The sequence below is a fragment of the Orbicella faveolata genome, unplaced genomic scaffold, assembly GCF_042242905.1.
Source record: "Orbicella faveolata isolate gen_17 unplaced genomic scaffold, um_ofav_v1 contig_17, whole genome shotgun sequence".
Classification (NCBI taxonomy): domain Eukaryota; kingdom Metazoa; phylum Cnidaria; class Anthozoa; order Scleractinia; family Merulinidae; genus Orbicella; species Orbicella faveolata.
The window spans coordinates 456,743-483,312 of NW_028301544.1; the positions used below are offsets into that span (position 1 = coordinate 456,743).

At 41.5% G+C, this 26,570-nt stretch overlaps 1 protein-coding gene and 2 pseudogenes across 3 annotated transcripts; 2 read left to right on the top strand and 1 right to left on the bottom strand.

Moving 5' to 3' along the window:
• Nucleotides 1-807: 807 nt before the first annotated feature.
• LOC149113027 (uncharacterized) lies at nt 808-5,814 on the bottom strand (annotated as a pseudogene). Its single transcript, XR_016206882.1, has 5 exons — nt 5,547-5,814; nt 5,243-5,455; nt 3,972-4,092; nt 3,259-3,608; nt 808-2,975 (listed from the first exon to the last, which is right to left on the bottom strand). The product of XR_016206882.1 is annotated as an uncharacterized LOC149113027 (transcript).
• A 432-nt stretch (nt 5,815-6,246) lies between these two features.
• On the top strand, nt 6,247-7,884 carry LOC149113028 (uncharacterized). The gene is made up of 2 exons (XM_089288566.1): nt 6,247-6,273; nt 6,782-7,884. Exons 1-2 carry the CDS (start codon nt 6,247-6,249, stop codon nt 7,604-7,606), a joined length of 852 nt encoding a protein of 283 aa, XP_089144692.1. The 3' UTR covers nt 7,607-7,884.
• Nucleotides 7,885-9,390: 1,506 nt separating this feature from the next.
• Nucleotides 9,391-26,229, top strand: LOC149113029 (tetratricopeptide repeat protein 28-like; annotated as a pseudogene). Its single transcript, XR_016206869.1, has 4 exons — nt 9,391-9,473; nt 21,924-24,344; nt 25,495-25,528; nt 26,029-26,229. The product of XR_016206869.1 is annotated as a tetratricopeptide repeat protein 28-like (transcript).
• The last annotated feature ends 341 nt before the right edge of the window (nt 26,230-26,570 follow it).

Genomic DNA, 26,570 nt, shown 5'->3' on the forward strand with positions numbered 1-26,570 from the left:
CACCGGTATCGCGGAGGTCACAGGTTCGAATCCCGTTGAAGCCCTGATTTTTTTCAGGCTTCTTCTTTCCAATTGCTTAAATTGGAAAATTTACCGCAATGATCAATTCTTCACTTTCTGGTGTTAACATGAGGTCTGTGTAAAGAAAGGTAGCTAAAGCAATACACGTAGCTTCACTGTTACTTAAAGGTCATTAGTAACACAATCCGTTGTCACTCCTACACCCTTAATGTATACCATTACAACCTGTGTTCTATGATCTGCTAACAAACTGTTTCTCGACTAAGATCTCGACTAAGTAACGCGAGATCTCGACTTGTAACACGAGATCTCGACTTACAACACGAGATCTCGACTTAGAAACGCGAGATCTCGACTCAACACGAGACCTCGACTTACAACACGGTATCTCGACTTAGAAACGCGAGATCTCGACTTTTAACACGAGATCTCGACTTAGTAACGCGAGATCTCGACTTACAACACGAGATCTCGACTTAGCAACGCGAGATCTCGACTTAAAACGCGAGATCTCGACTTAGTAACACGAGATCTCGACTTATAATGTCAGATCTCGTGTTAATAACGCCAGATCTTGACTTAAAATGTGAGATCTCGTGTTAATAACGCGAGATCTCGACTTAGTAACACGAGATCTCGAATTATAACACGTGAACATGAGAACTCGGCAAATCATATATTGTATAACTCGTTAGCACATGGCCAACGTTAACGGTTTACACGTATGATGCAGGCGTTTACTCCTTTATCTGGATCTGTTAGCAACGTTTGTGGCTACAATTTTAAAGATCGCAAGCTAGCCGCTTTTGTACTTTCTTTGGTGTTGTTTTGTTCCAGTTTTGAAGCCGTTAATGCGGTATTGCCATCTTATCTTCCCGCTCTTGGAGTGGTTCACCATGGGAGAGACTCGTTAGTACAACAGTATTTTGATCTTGGTTTGAACTATGTTGAAATTATATCGTTTTTACAGTTAGTTCATGGTACAAGTTTAAGTCTCAGGCAATTAAAGAGAATTCTTCGAAGGAAAGGCGTCACGATTCGATCGAATCGAGTCGAATCGAAAACATTTTCAACCCACCCTCAAAGCCCAGATGCGCTATATTTTCTAAGTCTCGGGCAAATCGACTTCCGGTATGACGAATAGACAGCGAGGGATACGATTCGTTACGATTCGATCGAATCGAGTCGAATCGACAACATTTTCAACCCACCCTCAAAGCCCAGCTGCGCTATATTTACTAAGGCTCGCGCAAATCGACTTCCGGTATGACGAATCGACAGCAAGGGATACGATTCGTGTCGATTCGATCGAATCGTGTCGAATCGACAACATTTTCAACCCACCCTCAAAGCCCAGATGCGCTATACTTTTTAAGTCTCGCGCAAATCGACTTCCGGTATGACGAATCGACAGCAAGGGATACGATTCGTGTCGATTCGATCGAATCGTGTCGAATCGACAACATTTTGAACCCACCCTGAAAGCCCAGATGCGCTATATTTAGTAAGTCTCGCTTAAATCGATTTCCGGTATGACGAATCGACAGCAAGGGATACGATTCGTATCGACTCGGTTGAATCGTGTCGAATCCACAGCATTTTCAACCCACCCTCAAAGCCCAGCTGCGCTATACTTTTTAAGTCTCACGCAAATCGATTTCCGGTATGACGAATCGACAGCAAGGGACACGATTCGTTTCGATTCGATCGAGTCGTGTCGATTCGACAACATTTTCAACCCGCCCTCAAAGCCCAGATGCGCTATATTTACTAAGTCTCGCGCAAATCGATTTTCGGTATGACGAGTCGACAGCAAGGGACACGATTCGTCACGATTCGATCGAATCGTGTCGAATCGACAACATTTTCAACCCACCCTTCAAAGCTCAGATGCGCTATATTTACTAAGTCTCACGCAAATCGACTTCCGGTATGACGAATCGACAGCAAGGGATACGATTTGTGTCGATTCGGTCGAATCGTGTCGAATTGACAACATTTTCAACCCACCCTCAAAGCCCAGATGCGCTATACTTTTTAAGTCTCGCGCAAATCGACTTCCGGTATGACGAATCAACAGCAAGGGATACGATTCGTGTCGATTCGATCGAGTCGTGTCGAATCGACAACCTTTTTAACCCACCCTTCAAAGCCCAGATGCGCTATACTTTTTAAGTCTCGCGCAAATCGATTTCCGGTATGACGAATCGACAGCAAGGGATACGATTCGACGCAGTTGCCTCTGGTTGTGTAATAACCAAGTGCTACAAACAACAACATATTAGCTACAAAATATCCTGAGCAAACTCAAACATGTAATCAGTTGACCACCTTGTCTACTCAGGCCAAGGTGATCAGTCAGCTAACACAGTGCTTGTTGACAGAGTGTCTTGCAATCATTTGTAACAATCAAGTCACTTTCCAAGAACCTCATCATCTCTTAACAAACTTAAACATGCAATCAGTTGACCACCTGATGTTTACTCAGACCATAGGTGATAAGTCAGCTAACACAGTGCTTGTTGACAGACATTGAGTTGCAATCATTTGTAACAATCAAGTCACTTTCCAATAACCATATCATCTCTTAACAAACTCAAACATGCAATCAGTTGACCACCTTGTCTGTAACTCAGACCAAGGAGATAAGTCAGCTAACAAAGTGCTTGTTGACAGACACATTGACTTGCAGTTGTAACAATCAAGTCACTTTCTAAAAATCTGCACATCATCTCTGGTGATGCTTTCCAATGGAGCTGTCACCTTTATCCTCTCTTTTTTTAAGAGGATACTTGCAATTGCACGGATGTGGGCATTCTTTTCTTTGTTCCTAAGTAGTTTCATATTGAACTCTTTTGCAAGTGGCTTCAGGTCCTTTATAAGGTGGACATCATTGATCGTTGCTCTGTCCATCCAAGCCAAGATGATGCTTTCAGCCTATGATAAAGTGAGTCCTGAAATGTAGAGAAAGGACAAATTATAAATTAGATAAAATTATGATTATACAGATTAATCCCAGGTTGGTATCTAGTGATGACAACCACTTCCAACAGTCATCAAGGCCAAACAAGCACAAAAGTTACCAAGAGTTGAAACTGAAGACAGGCACTCACAGTGTATCAAAATATAACAAAAAAGGTGCTTGTTGGAAATAGGACACTTGCTGCAATGATAAAAATTAATTATCACAACACAAAATATACCAGAAAAGCTGTATCCAAAATATACATGGCTCACCGGTGTTGTAGTAGTCCTCTAATTTATTTGACTTTGCCTCATCACTTTCTGAGCTGTCTCCACTCACATAACTTGAGGTATCACTTTCACTGTTGCTCACAGGGGATGGCATGCCAGGTACGTCCAGCTGCTCAGATTCCTTACGTCGTCTTTCATCCATGTGTTTACGTATAATTTGCATTATAGCATTCCTCCCCAATCCTAGTCTTGGCAAAGTAAATTCCTCATCCTTGGCAAGTTTGTCAACGACAGTATGCATTTTTTTTGTTGCATCTGGGTTATTTCGAAACCTTGGTGCTAGAGACCCCAAAGGCCAAACCTGTTTGATGTAATTGGTGATTTTCTTCTTTCTGTGGTAAAGACAGACAATATGAATTAAAATCACTAAAATGCAAACCACATCATCGATAGACTCAAATTGCTCTAGAACATACATATTTAGCAATGAGATGACGCTTCAAATTTACAATAAACGGTTTTTGTGATATAAAATATTAGTTGTAGGGCTATCAAGTAAGGGTCACAGAGGGCTACTTGCTCCTGTGATGTCATAAAAGATGGCCTTGAATCACTTTTGTGATTGGCACCAGGCATCTTTTGACTCATTAAGATTACGAATTACATTCACTAACCTGTGCATATATGTGGCTGATGACAGACCTAAATATGCTAAACTTCTTACAACAATCAAAACTAAATATCTGGAGACTTACTTTGTATTATAAATGGCCCGATCTGCTGTGTTCATTTGATTTTTTTCCGTGTTAGTCAGTATTCTGTCCATCAATGAAAAATCAGTTCTTGACAAGGGCTTGCCTCGCTCACAGCTTCCTCCTTAAATTGGGAACAGATAAAATGTTAATTTAAGCTGGCATGTATATCAAAATCTGATTAAAGCACCATTCTTAATGAGCCTACCTATACGTCCTTGAAAACAAACCTCAGTTAAGGATTGATGAAAATCTTTTTTGCACGAGAACAAAATACATGTAGTCTATTAAAAATGACATTTGATTAAACTAGGAAAAATCAATCCATGCAGAATTCTTCCTGACTTTCTCTACAGCTAACATGGCCAATTAATTACTTATTACGCACAGGATAATGTATCGGAGAATGTTTGTTCTCTCGCGAGTGGCAAGGAATAAACCTTTTCACGGTTTTTGATGCCATCTTGGTTGGGGGTAAACGCCACAAAATTTACAGTAAATGTATGGGAAAAGTCGGGAGTTTGATGCTCGATAATTTGAGGAAGATTGACATTCTAAAATTTCTATGAGTTAGAAATTTCTATGAGTTAAGTAAAGGTAGCTAGCAAAAGATGTTACCGATTAAATTTGAAGGGTTCAGGCTTGCTGAGAAGCGAGAAATCGTATTTTTAATTTTTCATGCAAATGCTTCTAAATTTTCCCCCGAAGAGCGGCTCGGTTCTACAGACAAATATATGAAAATGAAAATCTTCATTTGCGGTTTTCTTAGTGAGACTTCATTTCTAAAATTTGATCGGTAAACTCTTTTAGCTGGCATCTTTAGTTTGTAATTCATAGAAATTGCAGAATGGCAACCTTCCTCAAATTATCGCGCATCAAACTCCACTTTCCCCATACATTTCCTGTAAATTTTGCCGTGTTTGCCCCCAACCAAGATGGCGTCAGAAGCTGTAAAAGGTTTATATATTTTGGATGCATAACAAGATGACTGAAACTTTTTGTAACATAGAAAAGAAAACTTATGTGTTGCAAAAAGTAGCGCAACAGAGAATTAAAGTATGTCCCGAAAATAAAGCCTGAGAAGTGAACGCGAAACAACGCAGCTTAAATCGAAGGCGATCAACTGGACCAAAGAATATGTACCGTATTTCCTCGAATAATAGCCGTCCCTCGATTAATCGCCTCCCTTGAATAATCGCCCCCTTTTGGTGCGAAAATAGAAATAATCGCCCCCGGCTATTATTAATCGAAGAAATACGGCATACACAATGTACCTGTATTGGGTCTTGCACTGAGTTCATTTATTTTTTCCAAGAATTTTCCTTTCTTGCCAATAGTATCGAGTCCTAACTTCTCCATAGCTTCAGTGCTCTGTACAGTAGTCGACAAAAGTATACGTCCATCAATCTCTTCCTGTTCAAACTTTTCTGCGACACTTTCGCTCCCAGTCTTCAACGCCCATTCTTTGACTTCGGAGACTGACCATTCTGATGAAAGGGGTAAATGTTATAATTAGACTACAGAATCGCTTAGCTATCTAAATAACTTAAGAAATGATTGAAGAAAGCCACTACTAACCTACAGTCTTGCTTGGGGAAGATTCGACAGCGGCAAAGTTTTGGCGCGCATTTTCCCGCGTCAGTTTCACAGGTAAGTCTAACTTTGCCGTCGATTGAGACAACACGGAATAGAAATCCTCCCGGGAGCTAACCGAGTCTGTGTCACCTACAGATTCCTCCGTTAGATCCATGGGTTGTTCACTTTCCGGTCTTTTAGACACAGTACCTCCTGGTGAACAAGTTAATGGCAATTTCTTTCGATACAAAATTCCCTTACTACTCGCCATCTTGTAAGTGTCTTCGACGACATTGCAGCACTGGATTACATAATGACTGACAACACCTCTGATTGGCTGTTGTTTCGCGCCATTGCAACGTCATGAAAATATTGGCTTTTCATTGGCTAATTTATGTTTGGGCCCAGTGACAAAGCCACGTACTGCTTTGGCAACTCACTAGAAACGATTCATTAATCGAAAACATGGCGGTTCGAAGCAGTAGAGTTCCGTCTTCCACCTGCTACTGTTCAGCTCGCCGAGCAGCCCACGTTCATTGTTTTTGTATAATTTGCAATGGCAAAGCAGTAAATTATCGTACGCAAATGTCTCACCTCAACTCGAGTGCATTTTGCGATGAAGTTACACCTACAATATTGGAAGAGGAAACAGTGGTGGAAAATGAAACTAGGCCGGATCACGAAGAAACTGGAGTAGACGATCATGATATCGATCCAGATCGCCTTGAAGGTATGCTCTTTTCTTTCTTTAAATATCAGAACTTTATAGCAAGAAAGTTGAGAAGTTCGGCGAGCCTGAGAAAAGACAAAATCCGGCGCCCGGTTGATCATGAAACGTACGTGTACTTCCGAATGTATCATTTTCATTTGTTGTAGAAATTAGATGCAAGCAGTTGAAGTCATTGTACATAACCTAAAAAGTTGTTGCTGAGTACATGAGAGCTTGCAATGTGTGAAGATTTATATTAAACTCAAAGCTCCTCCATAATTCAGGAATAATTGGAACTTGCTCAGTTGGTTATACTTTAGTGAAAATTGTTCTAAAACAATAAATTATTTGCTCTTAATTTCCACATGGGGATAGTCTTATCAATTGTCACCTCTTAAAATTTCAAGCTCTTGATCATTCTATTGTTTGTTGCTGCCATACAAAAACAATTCTCCAGACTAACATCACATGTTCTGAAACAGGACTGCATAGAATCAAAGAAATTGATTTGGTCTATTTTGTTTTTTAGATTGTAGCATCTTCCCTTGAGGGAGCAAAATACTTGGTTCAGTTATGTCAGAACAGCCCCGATGCCACTAGAATCAATCAAGGTGTCCTTATTGGATCTGGGCAATCGCACTTCCTTCTTAGGGAAGAAAGTGCTTCCATTATGGATTACTTCTCAGATTTGGAATCCTGTGTTGTTGCTGATGCAGCTGAGTGTTATCGCAGTGCATACCTACCTATGCATAGAATTGCTGTGGGTGGGAAACTGCACAGAAATGGTGATGTTGTGCTTGCCAAACAACAAAACGCTGAGATTTTTTTTTGCATCAACAGTTTTTTTCTTGTAAATGTAAATAAAAATCCTCAGCCAGTTGTTCTTGGAGACACCTATCAGCTTGTGTGGAATCCCGCGGGTGGTGTTATGCATCACCCGTTAAGTGACACAGTTTATGTGAAACCCTTTGAGACTGGCACCATTCTTGGGCTTAAAGATTTACAAAGAGAAATCATGCTTTTCCCAGATGTGAATGGAAATTTTGCAGTTGTTGATCCATTCAGGGAAAGTATTCCTTTGCCACCTGTCATTGTTCCTGTTTATCCTGAGGAAAATGACATGATCTTGGTTAAAGGAGATGATGATGATGAAATTTGGCATGCCCAAGTAAAGCACGTGTTATTTTCTGAAAAGTTAGTGAAAGGATATTTCTTCATTAAACATCGAAACTGGAATGAAAACAAGCTGTGGGTAAGAGAAAGTCGCTCAAGTCAAATGGATAGCATCAACTTCAGTAGCATACTTGGAATTGCTGTTGGAGAATGGCAACATCATGTCTGGAAAGAGAGCTGACTTGTAACATTGACCTTTTTGGTTGGTTACTGTTAATACCAAGATTGTATTGGTTATGAAGTTTAGAACAGTTGAGTTGCATATAATGAGATTACACTGTCTATTTTTTAGTTCATAGTTCAATTCACAAGCCATCTTTTTTCAGTCATTGATCTTTTATTGATACTTTTAAGACAAACAAACTAACTGTATTTTAATGATGGCAGATAGCAGATAACAATGCAGAGGTATCTAACTTAAAATTGCAAATGAAGCAACTCATGCCACCAAAAAAACAAGTTAAGTTTGGCAAGAAACCTAGCCCTGTTTGTTCAAAGGGTGGGTGATGTTGAATCACTAGATCCAGTGGATAGCATAGTTTGTTTTATTACTTTTGACACTTAACCACTCGCCAGTGATTTACCCAGTGGATAGCACTATCATCCCTTTGCGAACCAGCTCCAGCTGGCCAAGTTGCATGAAAAAAAGTCAAAATTTGGGTGGAAAGTAATCCAAGTTCATATTACAAGCTAAGCTGGATATTCAGAATACAGGTTTGGTTAAAAGAATTACTTCTAAGAAATCCAAACTTGTTTTAGTTAAAAAACAACTGGCAATGTTTGCATGAAAAAATCCAAATTTGGTTGGAAAGTAACCCAAGTTCATATCAGAGGCTAAGCTAGATATTCGGAACACAGGTTTGGTTAACAAAATTACTTCTAAGAAATCCAAACTTGTTTTAATTAAAAAACAACTGACAACGTTTGCATGAAAGAATCCAAATTTGGGTGGAAAGTAACCCAAGTTTGTATTACAAGCTAAGCTGGATATTCAGAACATAGGTTTAGTTAATAAGATTACTTCTAAGAAATCCAATATTGTTTTAGTTAAAAAACTACTTCAGGTTTTATCATAAACAAGTTTAATTGTGATTTTCTTAAATACTAATTCGGGTTTTACTGGTTTATTTATTCTTACTTGAAATATCCATGAATTAACCAACTTGAAACCAAATTTGGGTATTTGGTTAACTTGGATATTGATAAATCCAATCAATATCCAAGTTTGATCAAACTTGGAAATTTGAAAATTTTTCCAGCGTCGAAGGCCGTTTCCTCTTGCCATCCGCCATTTTGTTTTTGGAGAAAGATGCGAGCCCGCAGTGCTAATCGCTGGCAAAATACGCGCCCGCAAGGAGAATCGTTGACAATGTACGCGTCCGCAATAACCGCCGCTGACTGTATGGAATTGTTCGCCATGTGTAAAGCATTGTGACACAATTCATCGTTGCTTACAAATTATACTGCTGAGAGCAACGCCGGTAATCAACAACATTCTCTTACGTTATACAATTAGACTTATTCCAACTCAAGCTTTTTGCTTAATTGCCACTTTACATAATTCTCAATCAAAAGAAGAGAAATAAATTCTCGTTTTCACTGGGTCCTTAATTTAGTGAAACGAAATTTGACTCTTGTGTTTTCTTAGTCTGCTTTGTCTACAAAGTCGTTCATTACTCGGAATATCAGAATTTCAGTAGCGTTTCACCAGTACATTTTATTTTTTTAGAATTAACACCCTGTCTGCCGTCGTGAAGAATTTGGAATGTCGAATTTCAGTAATATTTTGTGTAGAACTTCACCATAAGAAGCATCTCAAAACACAACTGTTGTTTTAATAAATTGTTGTTAGAACTCGGATTTAACCAATGCGAGAGGGATGAAGAACGTGTTAGACGGAACAAACCCAATGAATATAACTTAATATAATCCTTACCGGACACTGACATTTTGACTTTCAATTTCAGTTGATTTGAGATTTGCATTGGAAACAAAACGGGGCAACTTCAAATACTCTTATGAGTCCTGAGATGTAACACGACCAATTTGTAGGTACATAAGGGTCAGTTTTGTGTCTCTGATAGCAGAACAGAAGATTTCAAGTCTTATATCATTTTCCAAGTTGATTTACCTGTCCATAAGCTTAGCTTACAGTATTAGGCAATAAACCACTAATTACTTCTCTCTGCTCCCGTGGAGGTGGATTCGCAATGTTTGATTTGATTTCCATGATCCGTAGCACATTAAAGAAAGCTTCCATGATTGTCATTTGCCGAACAAAGACTCCATTATACTTGTCTCCACACCTTTGTTACGGCTGGAAGAATTTCTTTCAATGTTGACATCTTTCCTTTGGTGATCGTTTTCGTATTTCATCTAAACGGCATCTTCAATTTCTGTCTTGCTCATTTTAGAGAAATATCTGATTTGATCACTGCTGCATGTATACCAACGCAAAACAAACAGACTTATTCCAACTCAAGCCAAATATTTCTTTTTGCTTAATTGTAAAGAAGCATTACACAATTTACAGTGAAAAGAAGAGAAATAAATTCTCGTTTTTGCGGGCTGCTAAATTTAGAGAAACGAAATTTTAGATGTCTAGTTGACCCTTGTGTTTTCCCAGTCTGCTCTGCTCACAAAGTCGTTCATTATTCGGAATATCAGAATTTCAGTAGGGTTTCATCAGCACATTTTGATTTTTTTAGAATAAACCTGTATGCTGTCGTGAAGAATTTGGAATGTCGAATTCAAGTAATATTTTGTGTAGAGCTTCACCATGAGAAGCATTTCGAAACACAACAGTTGACCACTGTTGTCTGTGAGCAAACTTTGTACAAGGTCAATGTATTTTGAGAATGAGCAGGAACAGAATCTTTGAATTCGTATGTTTCGGCAATTTCGGTTGTCTTTCAAAACAGAGTAAAAACGGTTCCGGACCGGTCAGAAATTAGCTTCGCTGTTATCGTTTTATAAAACCAACTGTTACAAAGCTAACTGTTATAATATGTGCGTGATTGTATAATCATTTACTAGGATTAGGATCAAAGGTCATTTTGAGGTGTAGGGTGCCAGATGAGTGAATAAAATGGAGTTTGAAACATGGTGGCAGCGGTGGGATGTCTAATAACGTTTGAACCCGAAGACTAAACCTTTCTACTGTGGAGAGAGATACGAGTGCTATCCTGACTTAACACTCCTACGGCACTTTCAGTAAACAACTCTCTAAATGTCAGACACGGAGACTGATCCGCCGAGCGGAACGGCACAACAAACGCCTTTGGTAATGGCGAGTTCAAGTGTTTCGACTAACGTGATGGCTATGACTCCTGGCATCTTGCCTCCAGGAAAGTTGAACTCAAAATGCAACAGCAAGGTCCAGAGTATGAGAGAAGAGTCCGAAGAATCAGAAGAAAGTGACATAGAATACATCACAAGCATTACGGACCAACCGGAAGTGGTACATGCAATGAAGAAAGAAGAATACCCGAAAGAAATCTACACTGAAATGGTTGTTGCAAAGAAACCCGTGAAATTCCAAGTTGACAGTGGTGCTTCAGTTAATGTAATTCCCGCCGAACTTGCTCCAGACGAGTCACTCAAGCGCACGACGAAGACACTGCGAATGTGGAATGATACGACACTGCAACCTCTTGGATCCTGTCGCATCATTATTCAAAACCCGACGAACGGAAAGAAGTTCTCAGTGGAATTCTTAGTTGTTAGGAAACAACTAACACCAATCATAGGAGCGCGGGCAGCTCAGCAAATGGGCCTAATAACCATCAATGAAGAAAATTTCAAGATTGCACAGCCACCTAAACGGATGAAGCCAGCAGTCAAGAGCCTCAGTACAACTGAAGAAATTATCAAGCATCACCTTGCAGTGTTCCAACCGGAATTAGGAACGCTACTCGGAACGGTGCATTTAGAAGTGGATCAAAACATCACTCTCGTAGTTGCGCCGCCTAGACGTGTACCAGCTTCACTCAAGGGCCAGCTGAAGCAGGAACTGGACCGTCTGCAAGAAATAGGCGTTATTGCTCCAGTAGACGAACCCACCCAATGGGTCAGCGGTTTAGCTGTGGCAGTTAAGAAGACCGGAGCTTTGAGGATCTGCCTAGACCCCAGACCGTTAAATATAGCACTTAGAAGAGAGAGAGATCAGCTACCTGTGCTAGAGGACGTACTTCCTGAGTTGTCTGAAGCACGAGTCTTTTCCACAGTCAACCTAAAATCTGGTTACTGCATTGTGTCTTGGCACCAGAATCAAGTGTCCTTACAACATTTGCCACTCCCTATGGCAGGTACCGTTGGTGTCGTCTACCTTTTGGTCTATCCGCATCGTCAGAGATATTCCAGAAACATCTACACCATGCCCTCGAGAACCTGGAAGGAGTCCTGTGTATTGCAGACGACATCCTGATCTGTGGAAAGGGGCAAAATGATGACGAAGCTACCTCAAACCATGACGAGAACCTGGAGAAGCTGCTTCAAAGATGTCTAGATTACGGCATAGTTCTGAACGCAGACAAGATGAAACTGCGCCAAAAAGAGGTTCCTTACATGGGTCACCTGTTATTGAGCGATGGTCTGAAACCTGACCCCGCTAAGGTGGAGGCTGTAACCAAAATGCCTAGACCAGAAGACGTGGAAGGAGTTCAAAGGCTCGATGGCATCGTAAACTACTTGGCGAAGTTCCTTCCCAAGCTTTCGGAAATCATGGAGCCCATACGTCGCCTGACAAGAAAAGACACACAATGGCAATGGTCCGAGGAGCAGGACAGCGCATTCCAGAAGATACAACATATGGTCACACAAGCTCCAGTGCTGAGCTATTATGACCCTTGCAGTGAGCTCACTATCCAATGTGATGCGAGTCAAAGTAGCCTCGGAGCAGCTTTACTTCAGAATGGCCGACCCATTGAGTACGCAAGCCGAGCGTTGACAGGGACAGAGAAACGATACGCGCAAATTGAAAAAGAGATGCTGGCTATCGTTTTCTCTCTTGAGCGATTCAACCAGTATACATTTGGTCGACATGTCAATGTGGAAAGTGACCACAAACCACTAGAAGTGATTCTTCAGAAGCCGCTTTCACGTACACCAAGGCGATTACAGTCAATGATGATGAGACTGCAGAAGTATGACTTCACCGTCCACTATGAGCGCGGTAAAAACATGCACCTGGCCGACACGTTGTCGCGAGCTTTCCTCCCGTTTGAAGGTGATAATGAGGACGACCTAGAGTTTGTGAACATGGTCAACTATCTACCCATTTCTGACGAGCGCATCACTGAAATTAAGGCTGAAACTCGGAAAGATCATTCTTTATAAAGTTTATCTGAAACCATTCTCAAAGGTTCGCCAGAAGAAAAGAAACTTGCCCCTGAACTGACTCACCCATATTTTGATATGCGGGATGAGTTGACTCTTCAAAATGGATTGATTTTCAAAGCAAATGCTGTGGTGATCCCTAAGAATCTTCGTGCAGACATGAAAGCAAGAATTCATGCCTCCCATTTAGGAACAGAGTCATGTCTAAGAAGAGCACGTGAATGTATCTACTGGCCCGGAATGTCGGCTGAAATCAAGCAGTACATCTCAGGATGCGAGATATGCAGGGAGTTCGATACAACGTCGCAACCCAATGAGTCCTTGATGAGCCACGAGGTCCCCTCTCGGCCCTGGGAGAAGGTAGGCGCTGACATCTTTACGCTGGATGGTAAAGACTATTTGGTTACCATCGACTACTACAGCAACTTTTGGGAGGTAGACAGGTTACCAGACACCAAGGCAACCACAGCCATCCTGAAGCTGAAAAGCCACTTCTCCCGCTATGGAATACCTGATCAAGTCGTGAGCGACAATGGTCCACAATTCACCTCCAAAGAATTTGTGTCATTCGCAAAGACCTGGGACTTTGAGCACCTAACCAGCAGTCCCGGGAACAGTAAGGCTAATGGCAAGGCAGAGTCTGGAGTAAAGACAGCCAAGCGTCTCCTACGGAAGTCTATCAAGGCTGGGACTGATCCGTATTTGGCTTTCCTTGATTATAGGAACACTTCTACCCAAGCGATGACCACGAGCCCTGCGAAGCGTCTGATGGGCAGGCGGACCAAAACGCTCCTCCCTACGGCACAAAGCCTCCTTATGCCTAAGACAACCCAGTCTGGAATTGAAAAGAACCAGTTGAAAGAGCGCCAACGGGACAAGCCAAGTATTACGACAGAAACACAAAGGATCTACCAGTACTACGTGAAGGGGATGTCGTACGAATGAAACCCTTTAAGTTAGGTGCCAAGTCGTGGCCGAAGGCCCAAGTAACTGCAAGATTAGATGAGCGATCTTACACGGTAGAGGCTGAGAATGGAACTGTCTACAGAAGAAACAGGCAGCACCTCAAGAAGACATCAGAATCACCGATTCAGCCCATTCAATCAGATCCAGTGGATGACTCGAGCATTCCCAGTCCAGATTCACTCAGCATCCCTACCTTATCTGCAGAACCAGTTGACAAACCCCCACGATCGACCTCTTGTGAGAGCAATACCGATCAGCACCAGAGGCCAAGGCGTGACAGGAGACCCCCGGCGTACCTGAAGGACTACGTGTGCTCATGATTAACCATTTCAATTTACTAACTCTTTTGTTACAGTTCAGAGACTGATCACAGATTATTTCATTACAAATGCTTTGTTGAGCTTGGACCCTTGATTTATCTTGATTTCGACTAAGTGAAGAACACTTAAGTTTTTTCTTTATTTTTATGAAAGAGAGGATGTTACAATATGTGCGTGATTGTATAATCATTTACCAGGATTAGGATTTGAGGTGTAGGGTGCCAGATGAGTGAATAAAATGGAGTTTGAAACACTAACGAAACAAGCGAATTTCATGGCAGTTATCATTATGCTGGTTTGCACGCCAGAGACGTGGTCATATTTTAAAACAAGAAAATTATCAATCCTTCTTAGTTTTTAATTTCATAAAATGTAAGATCTTTTACAAGTTCTGAGAAAATATAATCTTTCTTTTGGTCCCATATATTACTAAACCGTAAAATTCTGAGTTTTATTTTATCTGCAACAAGACACTTTTTAAGAATAATAACACAACTACTGTTCGGATGTATTACTCTAAGAGTAAAATTCGGCCCGATTTGACCCGATTAGACGAGTTTCGGTCCCGCGATTCACATTCCACGGGCTGGCATCAGACAAGTCCAAAGATCACAATGCGCCGATTGAGAGGAGTTTTTGTTGCGCTATGCAGATTCCATGCTTTTATTTACGAGGGTTGGCATCAGACAGGTCCAGAGATCACAATGAGCCGATTAAGAGTGCATTTTCTGCGGATAAGCAAACAGGTATAACTTTGGGTATAATTGTACGATATGATCAGTATTTCCTGTACATATATGAACTTGTGGCAGATCAGGCCAGATCAAATTCATGACATGTATAACATTACACGCGTCACGCTACTTGCGTTAAATAACGAAGCAAGTTGAATCACTCGAAGACGGATCACCTACAATTCATTCTCGCTGACTTGTTTTAGATTCCTTTGGTATCAATATCATTTCAACCCATAAAACAAGGTAACTAACGACAAACTTAAGATTAAAGTTCGTTTTATTTTAATACAGAGCCGGGTAAACATTCTTGAAAAGGGATTCTAACCTGTATGACAATCTCATGTTTTTGGAAACATTTTGATAAAGGCTCGTAAATACTTGAATTCAACCCTGACATGAGAAGAAATGGGGGATCATAATGAGCCGATAAAAACTAGCATCTAATGCGCACTTTCCGTGAACAAGAAAACAGATATAAATCACAAAATTAGTATTGAGCAAGGGTCAGATTGGGCTAGATCGAGCCTAATCGAAAATGAAAATGCGCTCCTGTTTTCTTTAGTTAGCATTGCACGCGGGTTACACTTTTTTGGTGCAGCAGTGGATTTCTTCGCACTCTAAAATAAGTGACACGAGGTTGCCCGAAGGACCTTTGACTATTTTCAGTTTCAGTTGAATGTCAAGTTTAACAAGTTTTTTCATGTGTATGTAGATAAGGAGTGTTTCTTAACAGAACTGTAGTTTGTGTGCAAAATTTACGCAAGGTGGATATACTTTTTGGAAAAGCAGATTAGCATGCTTCGTTAATTTCAGTCGCCTAGCAAAAGATAATTGGATAATGGTTCCTGGCACTGCAGTGCAAATCTAAGGAATACGGGCATACATGTTCTTAGTGAAACGAGAAAGCGCATGAAAGCGCAAGCAGTTGCTATTTTTTTTTCCTACTCGCGTTATTTGCAAAATTCTTTGATTGAAACTGCTCGTACAATTTGAGAGAATTTTCGAAAATCACTCGCTTTGTAAACCCTTCATTGTACTTTCAAACTCCCTCAAAAATACTTTTATTGTTGCTCATTTTTTAAACTCCAAATTCTGCATATATTAATTACGATATCCAGTGTAGGGTTATGCTGATGTAAACAAAGATGAAATTTTCTTCTTTTAATTTCCTGGGCCATATTTGGTTTGGTTGCCTGCTGTTCATGGCCAAGTTAGGAATATTACACTGTATATATCAGTGCTATACGAATGCGAGGGGTATGGGGCAAGGGGAATAGAGGGACGGGAAAACCAGCAAAAGGCATTTACTGATATTGACTTAGTCGAAACACCATTTATTCCCCACCTTTTATTTTGAAACACGACCCAGTACTACTTAAGGTTGTAAATAAATTGCCATACATTTTCAATAAAACACCACCAATAAAATACAGTCAAACCTGTATTAAGCGGACGCCATATTAAGCACCCTCTATTAAACGGACAGCTGTGCAAGTTCCATTTTTCTTTTCCCACATTTACTGTAAAAAATACCTGTATTCAACCGACACCTCTATTAAGCGGACGCGGACACCTTAAACATGACTTTTATGGTCATTCCTGTTGTTACAAACCTGTATCAAACGGACACTGCCAAAAGAATGCATGGTTGTTTTTTATCCACGTTTTAGGATATCGGTCATTTAAATTTGCCAACAACCTGAGCTGTCACAGAAATGCAATATTTTGTTATTTGGTTTTGTTTTTACAGAGTTTTTGTTTTTGTTTGATTTTGTAAACCTATCATATGATTCAATCGATATAGATACTGTTACTGTATATTAAATCGCTTCACCTCATGTACTTGTCATTGTTTACGGAAATACGGTATTTCAGAGTTATCGATCGTTCACGAGACTGTTATTTGTCCCTTTCAAGGTCTTTTAACCCTTTGAATACCAACTACGCATATATGCATAATTAATGGTCGTGCTCTTTGTACCACCTGTGACGTCATCAATTTAAATGTAATTAGATATTCTTGATAAGCTGATAGTAGTGCTAGGCTAGCTCTTTCCGCACAATGGTCAGGTTTAGATATCGACGAGATTCCGACGTCGCAAATCGAAAAACAAGGTTATCAGTTTTGGTGCAAAAACGGTGGTAAAATGGTCCACAACGCCTATGATTGATCAAGGTCCATTTCTAGGCTTCGCCCGTAATTAACATCCAACTTTTCACCGCAGCCAGAAAGAACATACAATGCAAAAGGTAGCCAGTGTAAAAGGGCAGAGAAAAACAGAAAGGAAAGGGCCAACAACGAAATTGAGAACGGTTAATGGCAAAAAAAAAAAACAAAAAAAAAAACAAAAAAAGAAGAAGAAGAAGAAGTCCAAATTTTGGCTTATGCGCATGCCCGTAATTGAAGTTTTGCTCAATTTTGTACCTAATCCTCGAAAAAGCTCTCCTTTTAGCAAAAAAAAGCTTTTTTAGGACAACTTAGGCTTATTTAGCGTCATGGCAGCTAAAAAACCTGACTAAACGTTGAAAAACGGTATTGTTTGGCAAAGGTTTGGTATTCAAAGGGTAAAAGTAAAGCACAAATTTTCTCTAAAACTCTCTTTTTCCCCATAGATCGGTCCAATTGACCATTCTTAGTCTCTAACGAGCAAAATTTGGCTCGATGAAAGATTTCATACATTTTTGATTAATACTGACCAATATTGATATGACCCTTTTAAGACATTCATGTCCAATACACCCAACTAGAGTCGATTCGTCTGAGGCACTTGACGATTCGACTCGATTCGCACGGAGTCGATCCGCATCACCGGAAGTTAAGACCCGTGAAATAATGATACATAAACGTTTCTCGTTCTTAAAACGTGACTACAAACTTGAGTCGATTCGTGTGAGGTACTTAACGATTCGACTCGATTCGCACGGAGTCGATCCGCACCACCGGAAGTCAAGACCCGTGAAATAATGATACATGAGCGTTACTCGTTCTTGAAACGTGACGACAAACTTGAGTCGATTCGTGTGAGGTACTTAACGATTCGACTCGATTCGAACGGAGTCGATCAACCTCGTTCCCAGGGTCTCTCATCTTACCGCCCTCTTCGCTCGCTTCAGGGGGCGGTGAGATGAGAGACCCTGGAAACGAGGTTGGGAGTCGATCCGCACCACCGGAAGTCGATACCCGTGAAATAATGATAAATGAACGTTTGTCGTTCTAAAAACGTGGCGACAAACTTCGGTCGATTCGGTGAAGCACTTAACGAAGCGACTCGATTGGTCGGGAATGTTTCCTGCAAAGTGGAATCGTGTCCCTTGCTGTCGATTCGTCATACCGGAAATCGATTTGCGCGAGACTTAGTAAATATAGCGCATCTGGGCTTTGAGGGTGGGTTCAAAATGTTGTCGATTCGACATGACTCGATCGAATCGACACGAATCGTGTCCCTTGCTGTCGATTCGTCATACCGGAAGTCGATTTGCGCGAGACTTAAAAAGTATAGCGCATCTGGGCTTTGAGGGTGGGTTCAAAATGTTGTCGATTCGACACGATTCGATCGATTCGACACGAATCGTATCCCTTGCTGTCGATTCGTCATGCCGGAAGTCGATTTGCGCGAGACTTAGTAAACAAAGCGCATCTGGGCTTTGAGGGTGGGTTGAAAATGTTGTCGACTCGACACGATTCGATCGAATCGTAACGAATCGTATCCCTTGCTGTCGATTCGTCATACCGGAAGTCGATTTGCCCGGGACTTCAAACTTCGTTCAAACCAAGATCAAAATACTGTTGTACTAACGAGTCTCTCCCATGGTGAACCACTCCAAGAGCGGGAAGATAAGATGGCAATACCGCATTAACGGCTTCAAAACTGGAACAAAACAACACCAAAGAAAGTACAAAAGCGGCTAGCTTGCGATCTTTAAAATTGCAGCCACAAACGTTGCTAACAGATCCAGATAAAGGAGTAAACGCCTGCATCATACGTGTAAACCGTTAACGTTGGCCATGTGCTAACGAGTTATACAATATATGATTTGCCGAGTTCTCATGTTCACGTGTTATAATTCGAGATCTCGTGTTACTAAGTCGAGATCTCGCGTTATTAACACGAGATCTCACATTTCAAGTCAAGATCTGGCGTTATTAACACGAGATCTGACATTATAAGTCGAGATCTCGTGTTACTAAGTCGAGATCTCGCGTTATAAGTTGAGATCTCGCGTTACTAAGTCGAGATCTCGTGTCGTAAGTCGAGATCTCGCGTTACCAAGTCGAGATCTCGTGTTATAAGTCGAGATCTCGCGTTTCTAAGTCGAGATCTCGTGTTCTAAGTCGAGGTCTCGTGTTATAAGTCGAGATCTCGCGTTTCTAAGTCGAGATCTCGTGTTGTAAGTCGAGATCAAGTCGAAACTTTGCAAAAGACGATTCGCGACGAATTGGGCGAATCGACTCGAATCGTCAAAAAATTCACACCCCAGTTACTGCCTACTGCGAGTAGACTTCAGGGAAACGATTCCACTTTGCAGGAAACATTCCCGACCAATCGAGTCGCTTCGTTAAGTGCTTCACCGAATCGACCGAAGTTTGTCGCCACGTTTTTAGAACGAGAAACGTTTATTTATCATTATTTCACGGGTATCGACTTCCGGTGGTGCGGATCGACTCTCTTCGCTCGCTCCAGGGGGCGGTAAGATGAGAGACCCTGGGGACGAGGTTGGGAGTCGGGCGCACGTTAATTTCACGTTGTTCGCGTATAAAGAAATTACCTAAGTTAATTACCTAATGTTAATCCAGTGATATTGAAATGTTATTCTTCAATTCGAGGTGTGCTTTCTTCACTAGAAAAGCTTTGGCTTTGTTCCCCAACAACGATTGGTAACAGAGCCCAAGCTTTTTTATGACTGGATCGATTGGTTAATTTATTATTACTTCACAATCCTTTCTGATAACCTGTTTCTTATTTCTACATTATAGTTAAAGCTCGTAATATATGTTTACAAAAAGACGGCCGTTATGGCGTTTTCCGCGGAATATTGACGCTGGTTTGTGCACTTTACTAGAACACTGTCCGGATCATCAAACTACGGTGGCCCGTAAGGGCCATCTGGATTTGAGTTTCTTTTTTTCGAACCAAAATATTGCTGTCGATTTCATTTGGGTCTCAGTAACACGAGATCTCGACTAAGTAACGCGAGATCTCGACTTGTAACACGAGATCTCGACTTACAACACGAGATCTCGACTTAGAAACGCGAGATCTCGACTCATAACACGAGACCTCGACTTACAACACGGTATCTCGACTTAGAAACGCGAGATCTCGACTTTTAACACGAGATCTCGACTTAGTAACGCGAGATCTCGACTTACAACACGAGATCTCGACTTAGCAACGCGAGATCTCGACTTATAACGCGAGATCTCGACTTAGTAACACGAGATCTCGATTTATCATGTCAGATCTCGTGTTAATAACGCCAGATCTTGACTTAAAATGTGAGATCTCGTGTTAATAACGCGAGATCTCGACTTAGTAACACGAGATCTCGAATTATAACACGTGAACATGAGAACTCGGCAAATCATATATTGTATAACTCGTTAGCACATGGCCAACGTTAACGGTTTACACGTATGATGCAGGCGTTTACTCCTTTATCTGGATCTGTTAGCAACGTTTGTGGCTACAATTTTAAAGATCGCAAGCTAGCCGCTTTTGTACTTTCTTTGGTGTTGTTTTGTTCCAGTTTTGAAGCCGTTAATGCGGTATTGCCATCTTATCTTCCCGCTCTTGGAGTGGTTCACCATGGGAGAGACTCGTTAGTACAACAGTATTTTGATCTTGGTTTGAACTATGTTGAAATTATATCGTTTTTACAGTTAGTTCATGGTACAAGTTTAAGTCTCAGGCAATTAAAGAGAGTTCTTCGAAGGAAAGGCGTCACGATTCGATCGAATCGAGTCGAATCGACAACATTTTCAACCCACCCTCAAAGCCCAGCTGCGCTATATTTACGAAGTCTCGCGCAAATCGACTTCCGGTATGACGAATCGACAGCAAGGGATACGATTCGTGTCGATTCGATGGAGTCGTGTCGAATCGACAACATTTTGAACCCACCCTCAAAGCCCAGATGCGCTATACTTTTTAAGTCTCGCGCAAATCGACTTCCGGTATGACGAATCGACAGCAAGGGACACGATTCGTGTCGATTCGATGGAGTCGTGTCGAATCGACAACATTTTCAACCCACCCTCAAAGCCCAGATGCGCTATATTTACTAAGTCTCGCGCAAATCGATTTTCGGTATGACGAATCGACAGCAAGGGACACGATTCGTCACGATTCGATCGACTCGTGTTGAATCGACAACATTTTCAACCCACCCTTCAAAGCCCAGATGCGCTATATTTACTAAGTCTCACGCAAATCGACTTCCGGTATGACGAATCGACAGCAAGGGATACGATTTGTGTCGATTCGGTCGAATTGTGTCGAATGGACAACATTTTCAACCCACCCTGAAAGTCCAGATGCGCTATACTTTTTAAGTCTCGCGCAAATCGACTTCCGGTATGACGAATCGACAGCAAGGGATACGATTTGTGTCGATTCGGTCGAATTGTGTCGAATGGACAACATTTTCAACCCACCCTGAAAGTCCAGATGCGCTATACTTTTTAAGTCTCGCGCAAATCGACTTCCGGTATGACGAATCGACAGCAAGGGATACGATTTGTGTCGATTCGGTCGAATTGTGTCGAATCGACAACGTTTTCAACCCACCCTCAAAGCCCAGATGCGCTATAGTTTTTAAGTCTCGCGCAAATCGACTTCTGGTATGACGAATCGACAGCAAGAGAGACGACTCGTGTCGATTCCATCAAAGAGGGTCCTCGAATCGACATCCGGTTGGTCGAATCGTCAAGTTAAAACACGAATCGACTCTAGTTGGGTGTAGTGCACAACCCTCTTTTGAGACGAATTCTGAGGGAACCTGTTTTCAGCAGACACAATGTATTAAGCGGACACTAGCAAGGGTCCTGAGGGTGTCTGCTTAATACAGGTTTGACTGTAGTCACGTAACACTTTGTTAATGAACCATCACAAATTTTTTTTTTGTTTTTGATTTCAAGTTTAATAGGTGTATAGCAGATAGCTGAGAGCTGACACAAGCCAACCAAATTCGTCACAACAGTACACGTACATAAAAATGATCAGACAAAGTGGTGACGATTGCGTTCAAGAACTTGCTTACAAGAGTCACATTAATTCTAAAGAAGACATTAAATACCACAACCAACAACTTAGCATTGCCAAAGAACTGGGGGACAGAGCAGGAGAGGGACGTGCTTATGGCAATCTTGGCAATGCTTACCAGAGTCTGGGTGATTTTAAACAAGCCGTAGAGTACCACAACCAACATCTTAGCATTGCCGAAGAACTGGGACACAGGGCAGGAGGGGGACGTGCTTATGGCAATCTTGCCATTGCTTACCAGAGTCTGGGTGATTTTAAACAAGCCGTAAAGTACCAGAACCAACATCTTAGAATTGCCAAAGAACTGGGGGACAGGGCAGGAGGGGAAGTGCTGATGGCAATTTTGGCAATGCTTACGGGAGTCTGGGTGATTTTAACCAAGCCGTAAAGTACCACAACCAACATCTTAGCATTGTCAAAGAACTGGGGGACAGGGCAGGAGGGGAAGTGCTTATGGCGGTCTTAGCATTGCTTACCAGAGTCTGGGTGATTTTAAACAAGCCGTAGAGTACCACAACCAAGATCTTAGCATTGCCAAAGAACTGGGGGACAGGGCAGGAGAGGGACGTGCTTATGGCAATCTTGGCATTGCTTACCACAGTCTGGGTGATTTTAAACAAGCCGTAAAGTACCACAACCAACGTCTTAGCATTGCCAAAGAACTGGGGGAAAGGGCAGGAGAGGGACGTGCTTACGCCAATCTTGGCAATGCTTACCTGAGTCTGGGTGATTTTAAACAAGCCGTAAAGTACCACAACCAAGATCTTAGCATTGCCAAAGAACTGGGAAACAGGGCTGAAGAAGCTTGTTCATGCTTTTGCTTAGGACGCGATTTTGAATTGTCAGGAGATTTGCCGAGAGCTCTTGATTATTACCGATCCAGTGTAAAATTGATCAATGACACGAGGGCTCTCCTTCAGTCCGAAGATGATTGGAAAATATCTTATCGTAATTGGTGCCCAGACGCTTACACTGCGGTTTGGAGAACTTTGTTAAGGCTTCAAGAGACTGCTGAGGCTTTGTGTGTTGTCGAGCAAGGACGAGCACAAGCCTTAGAGGATCTTATAAAGGCACAATATGGCTCTGAATAGCTTACGATTGGCTCACCTGAAGACAATGTAACGATCGCAAGTATGTCAAGTGGTATATTCATGCAAACACTGGTGTTAGCACTAGAAATTAACAAAATCCATTTCTGGCTACTTAAAAAAGAAAGGGAGGTTCAGTATAGGAGGAAAGAAATAGAAGGCGAAGATGCTGTTACCTTCTTAGAGTGTGTAAGAAAAGATGTTTTTAAAGAGTACAAAATTGATGGAAGAGTTGCCTGTGAAAATCGTTCTCTGGATGAGCAAACAAACAAAATTTCTCCCAGCAGAGAATTCACCGAGGAAAGAGAAAAAACATTAGCCTGCAACAACAATTCTTTGCGCTTCTTTCATAATTGTATCATTGTCCCCATTGCAGACTTACTTGAAGGCGACGAATTGATCATTGTCCCCGACGGTCCATTATGTTTGGCTCCGTATGCTGCATTTTTAGATGATAAATTCAAGTATCTAAGTGAATCTATCAGGATACGAATTCTTCCCTCGTTGACGACTCTGAAACTGATCGGGAACTTTCCTCAAGACTACCACAGGAGCAGTGGAGTATTGCTCGTGGGAGATCCATTTGTTGAAGAAATTCGAAACGACCAAGGCGAAGCCATTTTATCGCCCTTGCCATATGCCAGAGAAGAAGTAAAGACAATAGGAGAAATGATCGGTGTCGTACCTCTCACTAGAAATAAAGCAACTAAAGAGGAGGTGCTGAAACGAATCGGTTCAGTTGCCTTGGTACACATTGCAGCGCATGGCAATATGGAAACTGGTGAAATTGCTCTGGCTCCGAATCCCGCACGGATATCCAAGATCCCTGAAGGGAAAGATTTTGTGTTGAAAATGGCGGATGTGCGAGCGGTGAAGCTGCGTGCAAGGCTAGTTGTGCTAAGTTGCTGTCACAGTGCACAAGGTAAGATTACGCCTGAGGGTGTGGTCGGTATTGCAAGGTGTTTCCTGGGTGCTGGTGCTCGCTCGGTTCTCGTGTCACTCTGGGCAATTGATGACGAGGCAACAATGGAGTTTATGAAAGGTTTCTACAGGCATTTGAATCTTGGATGTAGCGCAAGTGTAGCTGTTCACCGGCTAGGAGGTGTCTAAGAGAGTCAGAGAAGTTTGGTGCGGTAAAACACTGGGCTCCGTTTGTTCTCATCGGCGATGACGTGACCATAGAATTTGAAGAAAGCCAGTGAAAACATCGTGAGTAAACCTTTTTCTAATCTTTAAGGACGCAACATTTATTTTTAGTTGACAAAAGTGCTAATATAAAAGTTGTTAATTATTATTCTGAACAGCGTCCTTCATGGAAATGCAAAGTGAGCAGCTCGCGAATGCTTGTGCCATTACCTAACTGCGTGCAGTTCTTTGATCATTAGAGATTTTGCCTTTTTTCACGCCAAAAGAGAAATTTTATGAAAAAAAGAGTACGGGTCTAACACAACAATTAAAAGCACGCCTTCAACTGATGCGTGTTTCCGTTGTACGAATTCAGACGATCTTTACACCTGCTTTCAGTGTTACGTGCATAGGCGACATCGTTCGACCATCTTTCGACATGTAAACGGCTGAAAGATCGTTTAACTGTATAACTGGCAATTTTTCCGGGTTTTAGCGGAACAAATAACCAATATCCTCAACCTGACCTCAAATGAATGAAGGAGGTTGTGGACTTGTCAGGTTTCTCCATTTACGGGATAATTGAAACGATTTTAGTGTTGTCGGTCGGCTGTCAATGGTGACTTTCGGTAGAATTGGGCCGCTACCGCTCAGTTAATATTCGAAAGATGTAAACATTCAAAACAGTCAATTCATCTCTCGCAGAATGTTTCCTTGATACTCCTAGCCTTAGTTTGATGTCAAATAAATCCATCGTTTATAGCTAAAAGTCGAGTTCGATCGTAAAGAAACCAGTTGTGGTTACATTTTTTACGTAGGCCAGGTTACATAGCATGTCGGGAAATGGCATGTTGAAAGACGGTCGCTATGCAAGTAACAGTGAAAGCGGGTGTGAAAAGAAACCAAAACGTGTCTCGACGAAGTCACGCGTGATCTGCCATCTGCGCGCGCAACCTGAACATGAAACATGAAGTCTATTTCTCTACAGATGTACTTAAAGCAATATTGCGCGTAAAGCAACCCGTGTTGCTATCAAATTATAGAAACACTGGTGGAAGTTTGAGAGAACTGGAAAGAGCTGTGGAAACATTAGCCTGTCGGCCCTTGTTCCCACAACATTTCGCGTTCCCCGACTTCTTTAACTCGATAGAAACACGGTGCTGTTTGACAGAATTCTTGGTCACCATTATTTTGTCAGTAAAAGGTAGTTTTCTCATTTGTCTTTCTGTTTCAGATGCTGAATGATCAAGAAAAGAGAAAGCTCCTTGGTAATTAGTTACCTTATAACATGAAATTTTCGCGCCAGGTTAATTTCGCGAATTTCGCGATTTCAAAATTTCGCGAAATTAAAGTGACGCGAACAATAAGTGTCCCGAACATAACCTGACGACTCAAATTATGTTACTGTTGACATATAGTCCAGCAGTTGCGCGTTTGTTAATTTTGACGTTATCGTACCTTTGATATCGATTAAGTCGGTTTACTAAATTGGAGGACATGTTTAACTAACATTGTTAAGGAAATCAATGGGGGGTTACTCGAAAACGCGAAGTTAAAGTGATTCAAAATACAAAATTTTCGCAAAATCGCGGAATTTAGGTGTCGCGAAATATGCGCACCTAAAAATCGCTAATTAAACGTGTCGCGAAAATTTCATGTAATAAGGTAAGGTTTTTTCTGTATCCTTTTTTCCAATATGTGTATAATATGATGCTACAAACCAACCAAAAGCTAATCTTTTGCTGCATCGTTATATGTTTCCAAACAGAGAACAGTTGCTGTCAGAGCAAAGCTCGAGGGAAAAAGTCACGTAAGCTGAATTTGATCCGTTCTCTTCCAAGGAAAGAGCTGTTAAATCCAGAGGTCTTCTCTGCCTGAGGGTGGACAATGACACTTATTCAAGTACTTTTATTGTATTTCTATTTTCGTTGCAAATCATTGCCAAAGCAAGTTCCAGATTTGGACAAGTTTTAAGTGAACTCCCAGGCGGGCTACAGTAACGCTCCCCGGGAATGAATGTACAATGTTTATATTTACAGTATATCTTTATATCTTACATCGTCTGCCATGAAACATTCAGCATCTAAGCCGAATCAGCAGATAAATGGTAAAGAAGGAAAAGAGATAAAAAGGAATGCTAGCGGAATAGCCTTGAACTCGCCTACTCGGCGAACCGAGTCGAGTGCGGATATTTACACATTTACGAAAAAAGACTAAACGCGCAATTCATCGGCCTGTCTGTTTTAGTAGAATATGGAAAAACACTCTATAAAGGAGGGGAAAGGAGCGTTTGGAGAAGATGCCTTGTCA

Excerpts from the sequence above, each read along its gene's own strand:
- LOC149113028 (XM_089288566.1), top strand. The coding sequence starts at position 6,247 with ATGATATCGATCCAGATCGCCTTGAAG. Across the intron at positions 6,274-6,781 it reads CGATCCAGATCGCCTTGAAG|ATTGTAGCATCTTCCCTTGA; the intron begins GTATGCTCTTTT and ends TTTGTTTTTTAG.